Below are 15,127 nucleotides of genomic sequence, written 5' to 3'. Positions count from 1 at the left end.
CAATGCACTGTCAACCTGTGGAACTCTTTGCCAGGGATGTTATGAAGGCCAAGACTATAACAGGGTTCAAAAAAGAACTGGATAAGTTCACAGAGGATAGGTCCATCAATGGCTATTAGCCAGGATGGGCAGGGATGGTGTCCCTAGCCTCTGTTTGCCAGAAGCTGGGAACGAGCGACAGGGGATGGATCATTTGATGATTCCCTGTTCTGTTCATTCCCTCCGGGGCACCTGGCACTGGCCACTGTTGGAAGACAGGACACTGGGCTAGATGGACCTTTGGTCTGACCCAGTATGGCCATTCTTATGTGATAGCACCACCCCCGCCCCACAAGAAGCTAACTGCCACACTGTCTCCTGGACAGAAATGGCCTTCCTCAGAGCTGCTCTACTCTGCCCTGGAGCATGAGCATGGGGGAGCCCTTTACTTCTCCTTCCAGCCAGTGTCACTGCAGGCTCTGTCTCCAGAGGCGCATTAGCAGCTGCCCTGGAGGGCTCAGTCCACCCCTGCTGGGTGATAGGGACCTGCAGTGCTCCCCCAGCTGCAGTTACAGGCCACCATGCCTTGCCGTCTGTCATGATGAATTGCTTTAACCCATAGCTCTGCACATAAGTGCAGCTCCACCCCCTCTCCCCAGTCTGGGCCTAGGATCCCCTCAGTGTGGATGGTAATCCCATGGGGCCAAGTGGGATGCAACCCTCTAGAAAGAGGAGACAGACTGGACAGGGTACTGATGGGAATAATGGCAGGGAATTCAAACACAGGGAAACGGGCAGGCCCACGGGCAGGGCCCTACCAAATTCACGGCTGTGAAAATCACGTCATAGACCACGAAATCTGGTCTTTTGTGTGCTTTCACCCTATACTGTACAGATTTCACAGGGGGGGCCACAGGGAAAACAAGTGTTTCTCAAATTGGGGGACCTGACCCAAAAGGGGGCTGCAGGAGGGTGGTCACGGTATTGCCACCCTTACTTCTGCACTGCCTTCAGAGCTGGGCGGCGGGAGAGCGGTGGCTGTTGGCCACACACCCAGCTCTGAAGGCAGCGCCCCGCCAGCAGCAGGGCAGAAGTAAGGGTAGCAGAACCGCAACCCCCGCTACAATAACCTTGCGACCCTCCCACAACTCCTTTCTGGGTCAGGACCCCGACAGTTACAACACTGTGACATTTCAGATTTAAACAGCTGAAATCATGAAATTTACAACTTTTAAAAACCTATGACCCTGAAATTGACCAAAGTGGACCATTAATTTGGTAGGGGCCCTACCCATGGACTCCAGTCTAACTTCAGAGGAATAAGTTCCTCGATGCCAGCTCTCAAACTCCTCAGCGAGGTGGGTGGCTTGAGAGAACAGAAAACAGTGGCTGTGGGAGGCATAATAATCCCCCCAGCTATACAGTGCCTGGGATCCCCAAGTGCTTTGCAGACTGTAGGATATATACAATTACTCACCCGCCAGAGAAATGTAGCCACCTCTGGGTGGAACACAGCAGCTGGCTAGCAGCTGACAGCAACACTGTAGAGACAGGAAGTGATGGAGAAGAGTTAGAAATAGAAAAGGGGAGGGGAAGTGAGGCCCAGAGGGCAGGGAGAGGGATTGGTTTGAATTTGGAAATGCCCTGCCCGGGGCTGGGACTCACAAAGGGAGTTGGAAGGCAGAGGACTTGCTTTCACACAGAAGGTTCCTTTTGGAAACTGGGCACAAGATCCTAGATAAACAAGTCTCTTATCAGCCAGGACCTTTGTGCCTCCATAGACAGCTTCACGGCCCCACCTCCTGGCTGCCAGGCCTGCCCTGTGACACAGGGAAGGTGAAGTAGGATATTTGGTCCTCAGAGGAGGGATCCAAAGGAGAAGGCAGCCCCATGCTGGGCAGGGCCAGCTCGTAGCTTTGCCCCGTCCCAGCCACTCTGCAGGGCTGGGGCAGAGCAGGATTTGAGCTTGTACCTCCACACCCAGGCACTGCAGCGCAGGAATAGCCTGGCGTACAACAAGGGTCGTACGTACAACAAGGGTCTGTGCTGGGAGCTCCTCTCAGCAGCTAGCCAGGGGACAAACACAGCAGATGGGAATGCCAAGGACCTGTCAAGCAGCAGGCCAGGACATCCACATTAAAGAAAGGCTGGTTCCTGGGGGTGGGGAATTGGATCCAGAGCCTTTTCCCTCCAGGGCCTTGGTTCTGAGGGCTGGATGCAGGCGCTGGGCTCCCTCTGTGTCAGCATTCCCACCAAAGCCCCAGAAACCTCCCTGAGGCTGGCAGATTATAAGGGCAGGCTGGCACTTGAAACTCTGCCGCTAGGCTTCAGCAAAGACACTCCTGCGAGACGGATGGGAGAGCGCCTCCTGCTGGCGTCACCCACCCCCGTCCGCGAGAGGCGGGAGAAGCCCCCCTCGGCACAGTGCTGTCTGCACCAGGGGAGATGGATTTTTCTCACCAGAGCTGTCAGTTGATGGTCTAGACCTGGAGAATGCCAGGGACCCTGCAGCTCACAGCTGTGCTGGGTAAGCTCACGCTGGGCAGAGTTAAGGTTACACGGGCACCATCACCTCCCCCCACACACGCCCCTGAGCTTTCCTGGGCTCCTTGCGAGGGGGCCACAAAGAACAATGGGGGAATTTACACACCTCGTGTTGCACGCGTGTGTGAGACTCGAGCCTGGTGCAGGGCCCCCGTGAACCCACGGCCAGAGCCCACGCACGGTGCACCTGGGCTATGTCTGCAAAAGGCCGGGGCGGGGGGGTCAGCCCCAGTGCTATCCTCAGCCGCGGGGGGCCACAGGCCGGGGCAGTCCCGGGGGGGGCCAGGCCGGGGGGGGCCTAGGCTGGGGGGGGTGACCCCAGCGCTATCCTCGGCGGGGGGGGCCACAGGCCGGGGCAGTCCTCGGGGGGGCCAGGCCGGGGGGGGCCTAGGCTGGGGGGGGTGACCCCAGCGCTATCCTCGGCCGGGGGAGGGGGGGGGCCGTCACCATCCGCGCCCCGCCCCCAGCCTAGAGCATCCGCCCCGCCCCCATCACGTGATCCCGCCCGCTCCTGTCACGTGCTGGGGCGGGGAGTCCGGGCTGGTGCGGCGGGGGGCGGGGCTCTGAGCAGCGGACGGGATTGGAGGCGGGGGCGGGGCTAGGCAGGGAATGGGCGGGGCCAGAGGCGGGGTTAGGCAGGGAATGGGCGGGGCCAGGGGCGGGGCTCGGTAGCTGCAGGCGGGAGCTTGTGGGGCTCAGGCCGGTCCTGACTCAGCCAGCGGGCGGCGGTACCGGGGGGCAGGGCCGTAGGTTCCCCGGGGGGCTGGTGCCGGACCGGGGGTCGGTGCCCGGGGGGCTGGTGCCGGGTCGGGGGTCGGTGCCCGGGGGGCTGGTGCCGGAGCGGGGGTCGGTGCCCGGGGGGCTGGTGCCGGGTCGGGGGTCGGTGCCCGGGGGGCTGGTGCCGGAGCGGGGGTCGGTGCCCGGGGGGCTGGTGCCGGGTCGGGGGTCGGTGCCCGGGGGGCTGGTGCCGGGTCGGGGGTCGGTGCCCGGGGGGCTGGTGCCGGGTCGGGGGTCGGTGCCCGGGGGGCTGGTGCCGGAGTGGGGGTCGGGGGTCGGTGCCCGGGGGGCTGGTGCCGGAGCGGGGGTCGGTGCCCGGGGGGCTGGTGCCGGGTCGGGGGTCGGTGCCCGGGGGGCTGGTGCCGGGTCGGGGGTCGGTGCCCGGGGGGCTGGTGCCGGAGCGGGGGTCGGTGCCCGGGGGGCTGGTGCCGGAGTGGGGGTCGGGGGTCGGTGCCCGGGGGGCTGGTGCCGGGTCGGGGGTCGGTGCCCGGGGGGCTGGTGCCGGGTCGGGGGTCGGTGCCCGGGGGGCTGGTGCCGGGTCGGGGGTCGGTGCCCGGGGGGCTGGTGCCGGAGCGGGGGTCGGTGCCCGGGGGGCTGGTGCCGGGTCGGGGGTCGGTGCCCGGGGGGCTGGTGCCGGAGCGGGGGTCGGTGCCCGGGGGGCTGGTGCCGGAGTGGGGGTCGGTGCCCGGGGGGCTGGTGCCGGAGTGGGGGTCGGGGGTCAGTGCCCGGGGGGCTGGTGCCGGAGTGGGGGTCGGGGGTCAGTGCCCGGGGGGCTGGTGCCGGAGGGGCAGCCCATCCATGGAGGAAAAGCGTATCCTGTGTGTTGGGCTGGTTTGCCTGGACATAATAAGCGTGGTGGACGTGTACCCGGCCGAGGACACGGACACCAGGTACGGGGGCTCGGCTCCCTGGGGACTGCAGCCCCTGGGGAGGCTGGCTTGGGGGCACGGAGGGGCTGAGCCCAGTCCCAGAGCTGGGCTGGGGGTGCTTGGCCGGGTCAGCCCCTGGGCTGCAGGCTCTTGGAGCCCTGCACTGGCCCCACGAGCGGGTGGGGGGGTTGCCTTTGCCACTCACAGAAAACGTTCCCGGGGTCCTTCCCCTGGGGTGGTTCTGAGCCTCCCCATCTCCGTTTTCCAGCTGGGAGGGGTGAGGCGCAAGGGGCTGGGACTTAGGGACGTGGGGCTGGAGGGAAGGGACTTCCCGGGCATCTTGGCCAGGCAGCCCCGTCACATCAGCCCCTCTGGAATGGGAGCAAGCGCCACCTCACGCTGGCTGGGTTGTTCCCCCCCAGGCTGGGCATCCCTGTCGGAGCCAGGATACGTCGGGGCTCTGGCTTCCAGGCCCTTGCTCACGCGCTAGCCCCAGGCCCTCTCTGGGCCATGAAAATCCACCTGGCGTTCAGGTGGCTGGCAAATACCCGGCTGGCAAATACCCGGCTGGCAGGAGCAGGCCTGCCAGGGGGCTCTGGCCAGCGGGGATCTGGCGCCCTCTCGACCATCTAGAAATGGCTTTGCCTGTAGCCCGACTTCCCGGGCAGAGCAGCCCAGACCGCCTCGGGCCCTTGGGTTCCTCCAAGCCGCTCCCCTGCGCAGTGCCACCCCCGTGCACTGGCCGCGTGCAGCCCTGGGACCCCAGCCCCAAGTGCTCTCTGCGTAACGCCATTGCCGCAGCCTCCCATTAAACTGGCTGCTCTGGCACAAGCTTCCTCTGCCCCACCCCATGCCTGTCAGCAAGCAGGGAACCCCCGGCCGGCTCTGTAAGTGCTAACTGCTCCCTCACCCAGCCAATGGGCCTGTTCCTGCGTGTGGATCCCGCTGAGCAGGGGCGACTGGGGTCCCGTGCGGGGCCGGGAGCCTGGTGCCCAGCCATGGCTGTCTGTCTTCTAGGTGCCTGTCACAGCGCTGGCAGCGGGGGTGGCAATGCCTCGAACTCCTGCACCGTGCTGTCCCTGCTGGGGGCGCCCTGCGCCTTCATGGGCTCATTGGCGCCAGGACACGCAGCAGAGTAAGTGATGAACCTGGTGCGGGCGGGGTCGGCAGGGCTGGGGTCCCACAGTGAGATGGGAGCCTGAGTGCCCAAGCCGGTGCCTCGGGTATCCTGCCATGGCCAGTGCCAGTCCCACTGGCACAGATCAGGGGGCCGTTATGCAGCTTGGCAGGTGCCCTGGCCCCCAGCACAGTGGAGTGAGAGAGAATCCTTCCTTCCAGGTGACGGGGCCCAGCAAGTTGGGGGCAGGGAGCCCGCAGGCAGGACCATCCCTTTCCTGGGTGGGGAGACGTGACACCTCCGCTGATCATGGGTGCTCTGGCTGCCTCCTTGTGCTAGGGGAGGGGGGCAGATCAGACTGGGGGCTTCCTTTACCCTGAGTTTTGTGTACTCTGAAGGTTTGTGACGCCTGGTTTCCTACCCGGCCTGCTCTGACACCCCCCTGATGGGCCCTGTCAGGCCTTTTCCCAGTGGCTGGGCTGTCCGGCTCCTCGGCTGTACTGCCCTCACTCGGGGTCTGCATTCCCAGCTGGCAAGGGGCACCGGGATCGGGTGCAGGGGATCTTCTGCAGCGTTGGCAGGGGGGTTAGCATGGGTTGGTGCTTTTCTAAAATCCACATCTCCTTGGTAAGTGGTGTGACCAGCTGCCATTTTGGTGTGACCCACCATAACCTGATGCGTCCATGCTCCCACAGTGGTCCCTGTAAATTACATTGCCATGGAAACAAGATGAGAGGGTTCCCCTGGGTCCCATCCAACCTTTTCCTCTGGGACTAAGGGACGCGAGATCCTCAAAGTCTGTTCTCCAGAGCCTCACTCAGGGGAGTGGGTATATCCACAGCCACAGGGCCAGCAGGGACCCCCCTGCCCACTGGCCCCATCTCCCTGCTGGGGAGTGACGGAGCCCCCAGCCCTTCCTGGGGAACCCCTCCCCCTGTCGCTGGCCCCATCTCCCTGCTGGGGAGTCTCTGGAGAGCCTTTCACCCCCACTCCCGGTTGTAGCCCTGGTGCCGCCCATGATCTGTGGGGCTCCCGGTGCAGAGGGGGCAGGTTGGGTGGCCGGTGCAATCGCTGCTGGGGACTGACTGGGCCCCCAGACCCGCTGCCTCCCCTCCAGCCCCCAGGTACTGCAGGACAGCGGCTCTCCCCTCCCGCGCTAACCCTCTCTGCGCCCCCTCCCCGGCAGCTTCGTCCTGGCTGATCTGCGGCGCTATGCAGTGGAGCTCACCCACGTGGTCTCGCACCCCGAGAGCTCCTTCCCCACCTCCATCGTCATCAGCAGCGTGAGCAGGGGCACCCGCACCATCCTGCACACAAACAGGTGCGTAGGGGCCGTGCCCGGTGCCCGCTGTGCCCGCCAGGATCTAACCCCTCTCTCCCTCCCCCCGGTCTCTCCCTCCCCCGCTAAGTTTCGTCATGGCGGACTTCCGGCGCAGGGGTGTGGATGTAACGCATGTGGCGTGGCAGAGCCGGGGGGACACGCCGTGCGCCTGCTGCCTTGTGAACAGCACCAGCGGCTCGCGGACGGTCACGCTCTACGACACGTAAGGCCAGGCACATCCGCCGAGCCGTCGCGCCAATCGCCCCTGGCCGGCGGGCAGCTCCCGTGGGGGGAACCCCAGTGCCGGGCCCTTGGGTCCTGCCTGTCACGGATGGGGGCTCGGGGGCCCGTGCCCTCGGTCTCGCCTCGGCACTGCCCCGTCACGGGGGACCCATCCTGCATGGCTGATTGACTGATTCATCCACTGATTCTGCACACAGACGCCCAATCAGCTGCAGCAATGCTAATCCTGGCCGACCAATCAGCACCCGGTAATTTCACTGCCATAATTGGCACATCTCGATGGCCACTTGTCTTAGGAGGGGAAATCTGCATGTGGGACACCCGCTGCCTCCCCCGGGCTTATGGGGGGTTGCCCTGTGACTGCCCCCCTTTGCAGGTGCTCGGCGTACAGGGGGGCCCTGTGCCACCCCATACTGTACCTTGGGCTGGCCGCTGTAGCGGTGACCTCCCTGTGCTTGCAGGGCTGCGTCAGGGCCTTTTGCTGGCCCTGGGACAGGACGTTCCCTTGGGAACTCGCCCGGGCCGCACCAGCCCCACCCCTCCATTTCCTGGTGCGTGGTCTGGCACTGTGCTTGGAACAGGCCTGGCGAGCTGGGGTGCCCCCTGCTGCCTACCCCGGGGGTGAGCCCCATCTTTGTGGGGCTCCTCAGCCCGGCCCAGCGAGTTAGAATACATGGGAGAGGGCATCAGCACCCCAAGGAGATCCCCTCGGCCCCCCCAGTTAACGCAGCTCCCATGTGGGGCCGTCTCTTCTGCCCAGTGAGCTGGACCTCTGGCCCTGCACTGCTGGGACCAGCAGCAGGGACTTTGCCCTGGGACCCTGTTAACCCTTTGCTGGCAGGAGGGTCGAGCTGGGATCCAGCAGCCAGAGAACTGGGGGGAGCGGTTAGTGATTCACGGGGACCCAGTGCCATTGAGCTCTGTTCCCTGCAGCTCTCGTGTGCCTTGGCCCCTCGTTGAAGGGCGTCAGCGGGCACCCCCTGGCCCTGGGATCTCTGTGATCAAAGTCTGGCTGATGCCCTTTGAGATCAGGCCAGGGTCTCTCCTGCCTTCATCCCCTCGGTGGTTAATCATTGAATCTGTGCCTCGTTAACAGCCCAGCGCTGGGCAGAGTCCAGCCCCTCAGAGCCCCATACAGTCGCACCTGCCTGCCCTGTTGCTTGGTCTTTGTACCCCCCAGGAGCCCTGTGTGGGCAGGGGCCCCGCCAGCCAAGCGTGCAGTGGGAGCAGTGCCCAAGGGTACCGGGCACCATGGTGTCCTCTGGGGCAGGCTCCCCCTGTGTAGCTGGGCAGGCCAGGGAGGCTGCGTGGAAGGACTGCAAGTGCCCACAAGCCACGCTGTGTGTTGGGCCCCACTGCCTGGGAGCTCCACATCCTCACCCAGCTGGGGCCACTAGCCCGGATTCCCCAGCAGCTCAGTGACTGCAGGGGCGGGGCGTGAGCTAAAGACTAGTAGGGCCCCCCCCGTCCCCCTCAGCCCTAACCTCTCTGCTGGGAGAGGCCTCGTGCACCTGCCCTCTGACTTCCCTGTGTTTTCCCCCCTCCCCTGTGGGTTAGAAACCTGCCAGATGTGACAGCCCAGGATTTCGAGCAGGTCGACCTCACCCAGTACAAGTGGATCCATTGGGAGGTGAGTCCCTTCTCCTACTGGCGAGGCCCCCAGGGCCGGGGTGGCATCGTGCCACTGACTGTTCAGTGGCTCCCCAGAAGTGCCTGGCGCTGCCCGAGCGCAGAGGGAGGCTAGTCCCTACCCCAGGCAAGCGAAAGCAGACGCAGGCCAGAGGAGTGGGATGGCACATACATCTGCGTCCCCAGCTGCCACATGGGCGTGGTGCCCAGCCCAGGGCCATGTCATGGAGGTGCCAGGAGCTGAGATCTGAGGGGCGGGCCAGGCAGCGGGATGGGGAGGAGCTGGGCTGGTCAGCGTCGGGGTGGCCAGAGAGGGTGGTGACAGTAGCCCTGCAGGAGACGAAGACGTGGCCAGGCGCTCGCTCCTTGGCACAGAAAGGAAGGGGCGGCTTGAAGTTGCAAGGAGGAAGCACCAGTAGGATTTAGTGACAGGGAAGGGCCTGGTTGACCTGGAATAGAGACTGGCCCCAGTGCTTCTGGCTAGGGACTGGGGGCCTGGAGGTGGGGTGGGAGGCAGACACGCCGGCTCGCTGCTTTCTGCTCTGCGCTTCCCTCTTCGCAGGCTGCTCCGTGCGGGACCTTGCTCCTGACTGGCTCCGGGTGTGGATGCTGTTATCTGGACTGAGTGCTTGGTGCTGGGTAGCCCTGTGTAGACAGGTCTTTGCTCATGCCAACTCCCGTTCTGTGGCCACATGGCCCAGGCCACCTTCCCATGCAGCACGAAGCTGCCGGGTGGCTTAGGCTGGGGTCTGCACTAAGGCACTGCTTCCCTCAGTCCCCACTGTGGCACTTAGCCCCAAGCCAGGCTGGCGAGCTGTGCCCAGGCCTGTGGGCGCAGGGGGATCAGGGAGACTGCCCTGGCTCTGCTGAGAGCTCTTCCTGCTTCCAGGGCAGGAACGCTGCGGAGCAGGTGAAAATGATCCAGCGCGTGGAGGCGCATAACCGGGCCTGCCCAGCCCACCAGAGAGTCTCTACGTCGGTGGAGGTGGAGAAGTCCCGGGAGGAGCTGTACCAGCTCTTCGGCTACGGAGACGTGGTAGGAACTAATGGTGTAGTGTCCCTGCCATCGACCCCTGTTCCTGTGTCCTGGCATGGGCCGGACACTGCAGGGGCTATCTGGGGGTGGTGGGGAAAGCTGAGCCAGAAGAGACCTCCCACTGGCTGTTGGGGAAGCCTTCCTGTCTGCCAGGGAGGTGGGTCTGGCTAGGGTATTTCACACTAGGCAGGACAGAGCCCTAGAGAATGGGCCGGAGGGACTATCCTGCCCTGGCAGGCCCAGCAGGTCACATCCAGGGTTCTCTGATGGGGCTGAGGAATGACACAGAGAGGACAGGGGGCACTGTCGGAGGGCAGGTGGGCAGGAGGGCTGGGAGCCTGCTAGGGGCCAGGAATCTGGAGGTTGTATGATAATGAGCCAGTGCTCTAAATTGCATATATGAATATGCATTACCTCAATTACACAAATAGCCCAAAGCGGTATCTGCATAACAGGCTGTCCCGGAGTCCCCGGGCGATGCTCTGGAACTGCTCCCTACAAAGCCGTCAGGACTCTGGGGCAGTCGCCTTTCTGTGAGCAGCCTGTCTGCAGGACACAGAGCTCACCCAGCTTCCACCTTCCTGGGTCTGACCTCGGAGCATTCAGCATCCTCTGCCCCTCCCTGCGCTTCCCACAGCGAGTCTGCTCAGGCGGGGTCCTGGGGAAGCCAGAGGGTCCTGCCCCCCAACTCCGCAGGCAGACGGGACTCTCAGCCAGCCAGTAAAACAGAAGGTTTATTAGACGACAGGAACATGGTCTAAACGAGAGCTTGTAAGTGCAGAGAACCGGACCCCTCAGCCGGGTCCATTTTGGGGGTCAGCGAGCCAGACAACCACGTCTGCCCTTCACTCCATGTCCGCAGCCAGCCTCAAACTGCCTCCCCCTCCAGCCCCTCCTCCTCTGGGCTTTGCTTTCCCCTTTCCCCGGGCCAGGTGGTCACCTGATTCCTTTGTTCTCCAACCCTTTAGCTCTCATCTTGCAGGGGGGAAGGGCCCAGGCCATCAGTGGCCAGGAAACAGGGTGTCGGCCATTCTCTGTGTCCAGACCCCTGCACACACCTGCCCTCTAGGGCTCTGCAAGGATCATACACCCTTATCCCACTGCATAGGGGAAACTGAGGCACCCCCACACAATTCAGAGGAAACATTAAGAACAGTCACACAGGCAACATAGCACTGCCCTGTGTGACCCCTGCAGAGGACATGAACCTGCAACCTCCAGCCTGAGCAGCCGCCTCACCCCGCACCCTTCGCTGCACCCTTCGCTGCACCCAAAACGCTAGATCACACTAGGGTGGGCTGGATTGTTTTGGGGGGGGGTGTTATGCCTTGGCTGGGCGGGGCAGCATTGACCTCAGCTGCATTAATGGGGTGAGGGATCCTCTCTGAAGCCCCATCTCTCAGGATATCTGGCTGCGGCACGAGCATCCCCTGCTCCTGGGGGCGGCTGGGATCAGAGGGGTCAAGGCTGTGGGGGGCAGAGAGCTTGGCTCTCCCAGCCTGTCTTGCTGGGGGGCTCCACTGCCTGGAGGGGGCGCCTATAGCGGGAGGTGTCACGGCCCAGAGCGAGGCCCCTGCGTGGGGGAAGCTAGAGAGTAGCACAACTGAGGCCTGCCCCATGGGGGTGCTGCAGGGGGCCAGGCCCCACCCACACCCGGGTGACAGAGTGTTTCCTTTGCGGGGTGCTCTGGGCAGCTGGCTCGTTCTCCGTGCCCTGGGGGGGGCGCTCTGAGCAGCTGGCTCATTCTCCGTGCCCTGGGGGGGGCGCTCTGGGCAGCTGGCTTGTACTCCGTGGCCTGTGCCTGGGGAGGGGGGGCGAGCTCTGGGCAGCTGGCTTGTTCTCCGTGGCCCGTGCCTGGAGGGGGCATTCTGGGCAGCTGACTCATTCTCCGTGCCCTGGGGGGGCGCTCTGGGCAGCTGGCTTGTACTCCGTGGCCTGTGCCTGGGGTAGGGGGGCGCTCTGGGCAGCTGGCTTGTACTCCGTGGCCTGTGCCTGGGGTAGGGGGGCGCTCTGGGCAGCTGGCTTGTACTCCGTGGCCTGTGCCTGGGGTAGGGGGGCGCTCTGGGCAGCTGGCTCATTCTCCATGGCCCGTGCCCTGGGGTGGGCGGGCACGCGCTCTGGACAGTTGGCTCGTTCTCCATGACCTGTGCCCGGGGGGGGTGCTCTGGGCAGCTGGCTTGTTCTCCGTGGCTCGTGCCCTGCGGGGGGCCGTGCCCGGGGGGGGCGCTCTGGGCAGCTGGCTCGTTCTCCGTGGCCCGTGCCCTGGGGTGGGGGGCCTACGCTGTGGGCAGCTGGCTCATTCTCCGTGGCCCGTGCCCGGGGGGGGCGCTCTGGGCAGCTGGCTCATTCTCCGTGGCCCGTGCCCTGGGGCAGGGGGGCGCACTCTGGGCAGCTGGCTCGTTCTCCATGGCCTGTGCCCGGGAGGGAGGGGGCGCTCTGGGCAGCTAGCTTGTTCTCTGTGGCCCATGCCCTGGGGGGGACGTGGCTTCTGGGCAGCTGGCTCATTCTCTGTGGCCCGTGCCCAGGGTTGGGGGGCGCTCTGGGCAGCTGGCTCATTCTCCGTGGCCCGTGCCCGGGGGGGGCGCTCTGGGCAGCTGGCTCATTCTCCGTGGCCCGTGCCCTGGGGCAGGGGGGCGCACTCTGGGCAGCTGGCTCGTTCTCCATGGCCTGTGCCCGGGAGGGAGGGGGCGCTCTGGGCAGCTAGCTTGTTCTCTGTGGCCCATGCCCTGGGGGGGACGTGGCTTCTGGGCAGCTGGCTCATTCTCTGTGGCCCGTGCCCAGGGTTGGGGGGCGCTCTGGGCAGCTGGCTCATTCTCCGTGGCCCGTGCCCGGGGGGGGGCGCTCTGGGCAGCTGGCTCATTCTCCGTGGCCCGTGCCCTGGGGCAGGAGGGCGCACTCTGGGCAGCTGGCTCGTTCTCCATGGCCTGTGCCCGGGGGGGAGGGGGCACTCTGGGCAGCTAGCTTGTTCTCTGTGGCCCATGCCCTGGGGGGGACGTGGGTTCTGGGCAGCTGGCTCGTTCTCTGTGGCCCGTGCCCGGGGTTGGGGGGCGCTCTGGGCAGCTGGCTCATTCTCTGTGGCCCGTGCCCGGGGGGGGAGCTCTGGGCAGCTGGCTCGTTCTCCGTGGCCCATGCCCTGGGGGGGGGGGCGCACGGGGCAGCTGGATCGTTCTCCGTGGCCCGTGCCCGGGGTTGGGGGGGCGCTCTGGGCAGCTGGCTCATTCTCTGTGGCCCATGCCCTGGGGGGGTCCGTGGCCTGTGCCCGGGAGGGGGAGCTCTGGGCAGCTGGATCGTTCTCCGTGGCCCATGCCCTGGGGGGGGACGCATGGGGCAGCTGGATCGTTCTCCGTGGCCTGTGCCCTGGGGTGGGGGGGCGCGCGCTCTGGGCAGCTGGCTCGTTCTCTGAGGCCCATGCCCTGGGGGGGTCCGTGGCCCGTGCCCGGGGGGGGCACTCTGGGCAGCTGGCTCGTTCTCCATGGCCCATGCCTTGGGGGGGGTCTGTGGCCCATGCCCGGGGGGGCGCTCTGGGCAGCTGGTGCCAGCTCACTGCTCTGGGAGGGGCTGTCCAGGTGGGCACCTGCCTGTGGGAGACAGGACAGGTGTCTGGGGTGCCAGCGAGGAGGGGAGCTGATTGGCCAGCTGAGCAGTCTCACTAGCCAATCAGATGCCAGCTCCTGCATGGCTCAGGGGGCTGGGGCTTGTGGCTCCTGCTGAGCTCGCGGGGGGGTGTTGGGGCAGGGGCTGGGCACTGGGGCATCGGGGGCACTGGCTGGGGGGCAGGGGCTTGGTGCTGGCTCTGGGGCATTGGGGTCACTGGCTGGGGCAGGGGCTGGGCACTGGCTCTGGGGCATCGGGGGCACTGGCTGGGGGGCAGGGGCTGGGCACTGGCTCTGGGGCATCGGGGGCACTGGCTGGGGGGCAGGGGCTTGGTGCTGGCTCTGGGGCATTGGGGTCACTGGCTGGGGCAGGGGCTGGGCACTGGCTCTGGGGCATCGGGGGCACTGGCTGGGGGGCAGGGGCTGGGCACTGGCTCTGGGGCATCGGGAGCACTGGCTGGGGGGCAGGGGCTTGGTGCTGGCTCTGGGGCATTGGGGTCACTGGCTGGGGCAGAGGCTGGGCACTGGCTCTGGGGCATCAGGGGCACTGGCTGGGGGGCAGGGGCTGGGCACTAGCTCTGGGGCATCGGGGGCACTGGCTGGGGGGCAGGGGCTTGGTGCTGGCTCTGGGGCATTGGGGTCACTGGCTGGGGCAGAGGCTGGGCACTGGCTCTGGGGCATCAGGGGCACTGGCTGGGGGGCAGGGGCTGGGCACTGGCTCTGGGGCATCAGGGGCACTGGCTGGGGGGCAGGGGCTTGGTGCTGGCTATGGGGCACTGGCTGGGGGGCACTGGTATTGTTCATTGGCTCTGGCTACCTGCCCCCGCCCCCTCACTCCCCTTCTTTCCTGGCAGGTATTTGTCAGCAAGGACGTGGCGAAGGACTTTGGTTTCCAGTCGGCTGCGGAGGCCGTGAGGGGGCTTCACACCCGCGTGAGACCAGGGTAGGCCTGGGCCACGTGGGCCCAAACTGGGAGGATGAACCTGGCATGGGGGGGCCAGGGACTCACTGCCCTGCCCTGGGCAGAGCGACGCAGCCGTGGGCGGCCTCCAGGCCCTCCTCAGCCCACGCTGCCTGAGGCATGGGGGGAGCAGGACCCCTCTGCTCACCCCAGAGGAGGGGGCAGGGCCCAGAGCTGGCTCTGGAGGGTACCGGGCGCGGCTGGCTGCGGTGAATGGGCCGGTGGGTTCAGAGCGGTTCCCGCGGGGCCCTGCCTGGGCTGGGGGCAGCTGGCCGAGCGGGGGCGGGGCAGGCTGTGGGGTCACGGTCACGCTGCACTGCTGTGCCCCCAGGGCCACTGTCATCTGCGCCTGGGCCGAGGCAGGGGCTGACGCGCTGGGGCCGGACGGGGAGCTCGTCCACTCGGACGCCTTCCCCCCAGAGACCATCCTGGACACGCTGGGCGCTGGAGACACCTTCAACGCCGCCGTCATCTTGGCCCTGTCGAGAGGTGGGTCTGCGCTGCTGTCGGGGGCCTCTCCCTGCCAGCACCGCCACCGGCTGACGGGCGGCTTCTTCTCCCGTGACAGGGCAGAGGCTGCAGGAGGCGCTGACCTTCGGCTGCCAGGTGGCCGGCAGGAAGTGCGGGGTCCACGGGTACGACAGCATCGTGTGAGCTGGAGGAGGCTGCGGCTGGGGCTGCCGAGCTGAGATTTCCTAGGGCGGGAGGGCTGAGCTGCCCGTCGGGTGCCACGCTGCCCTGGCACTGTACCAAGCCCTGTGGGTCCCCTCCCTGTCCAGTGGAGCCAATAAACACTTGGGAACAGCTGCTGCGCCCACTCTTCTCACTGCAGCCGCAGTCCGGCCGCCAGGGCCCGGCGGGCGAGTTCCCAGGGTGCTGCTGAGCTGGCCAGACGGACGTCGGCATGTGAGCTGTGCCCGCCCAGGAGCCCCCTCCCCAGCCTGGGGTGGGCAGTCGGAGCCGTGGTGCAGCCGTTCCTGTGGCTAGCAGACCCTCCTGCCTGGGGTTGGCACTGGCTCCTGGACCCCCAGGAGGGGGCTCCCCGCTGCTCCCCGCCT

General features: G+C 66.1%; 2 protein-coding genes across 2 annotated transcripts in view; one reads left to right on the top strand and one right to left on the bottom strand.

Annotated features, from left to right (window-relative positions):
* The window catches only part of LOC140908411 (cGMP-dependent protein kinase 1), a 72,725-nt gene extending 69,827 nt beyond the window's left edge, over nt 1-2,898 (bottom strand). Inside the window, exons 1-2 of the mRNA XM_078852006.1 lie at nt 2,630-2,898; nt 1,457-1,520 (exon numbers count right to left, since the gene is read on the bottom strand). The gene's annotated coding sequence lies outside the window, so the exon portion shown is untranslated. The remainder of the gene's footprint in view (nt 1-1,456; nt 1,521-2,629) is intronic.
* Nucleotides 2,899-4,065: 1,167 nt separating this feature from the next.
* KHK (ketohexokinase) lies at nt 4,066-14,876 on the top strand. The gene is given in 9 exon segments (XM_073335432.2): nt 4,066-4,190; nt 5,187-5,211; nt 5,213-5,304; nt 6,696-6,830; nt 8,408-8,480; nt 9,369-9,515; nt 13,963-14,051; nt 14,401-14,558; nt 14,638-14,876. Coding segments are annotated over 9 exon segments (897 nt in total). The 5' UTR covers nt 4,066-4,098; the 3' UTR covers nt 14,724-14,876.
* The last annotated feature ends 251 nt before the right edge of the window (nt 14,877-15,127 follow it).

Source organism: Lepidochelys kempii, chromosome 3 (assembly GCF_965140285.1).
Source record: "Lepidochelys kempii isolate rLepKem1 chromosome 3, rLepKem1.hap1, whole genome shotgun sequence".
Lineage (NCBI taxonomy): Eukaryota > Metazoa > Chordata > Testudines > Cheloniidae > Lepidochelys > Lepidochelys kempii.
This window is presented reverse-complemented; position numbering and strand designations above follow the sequence as displayed.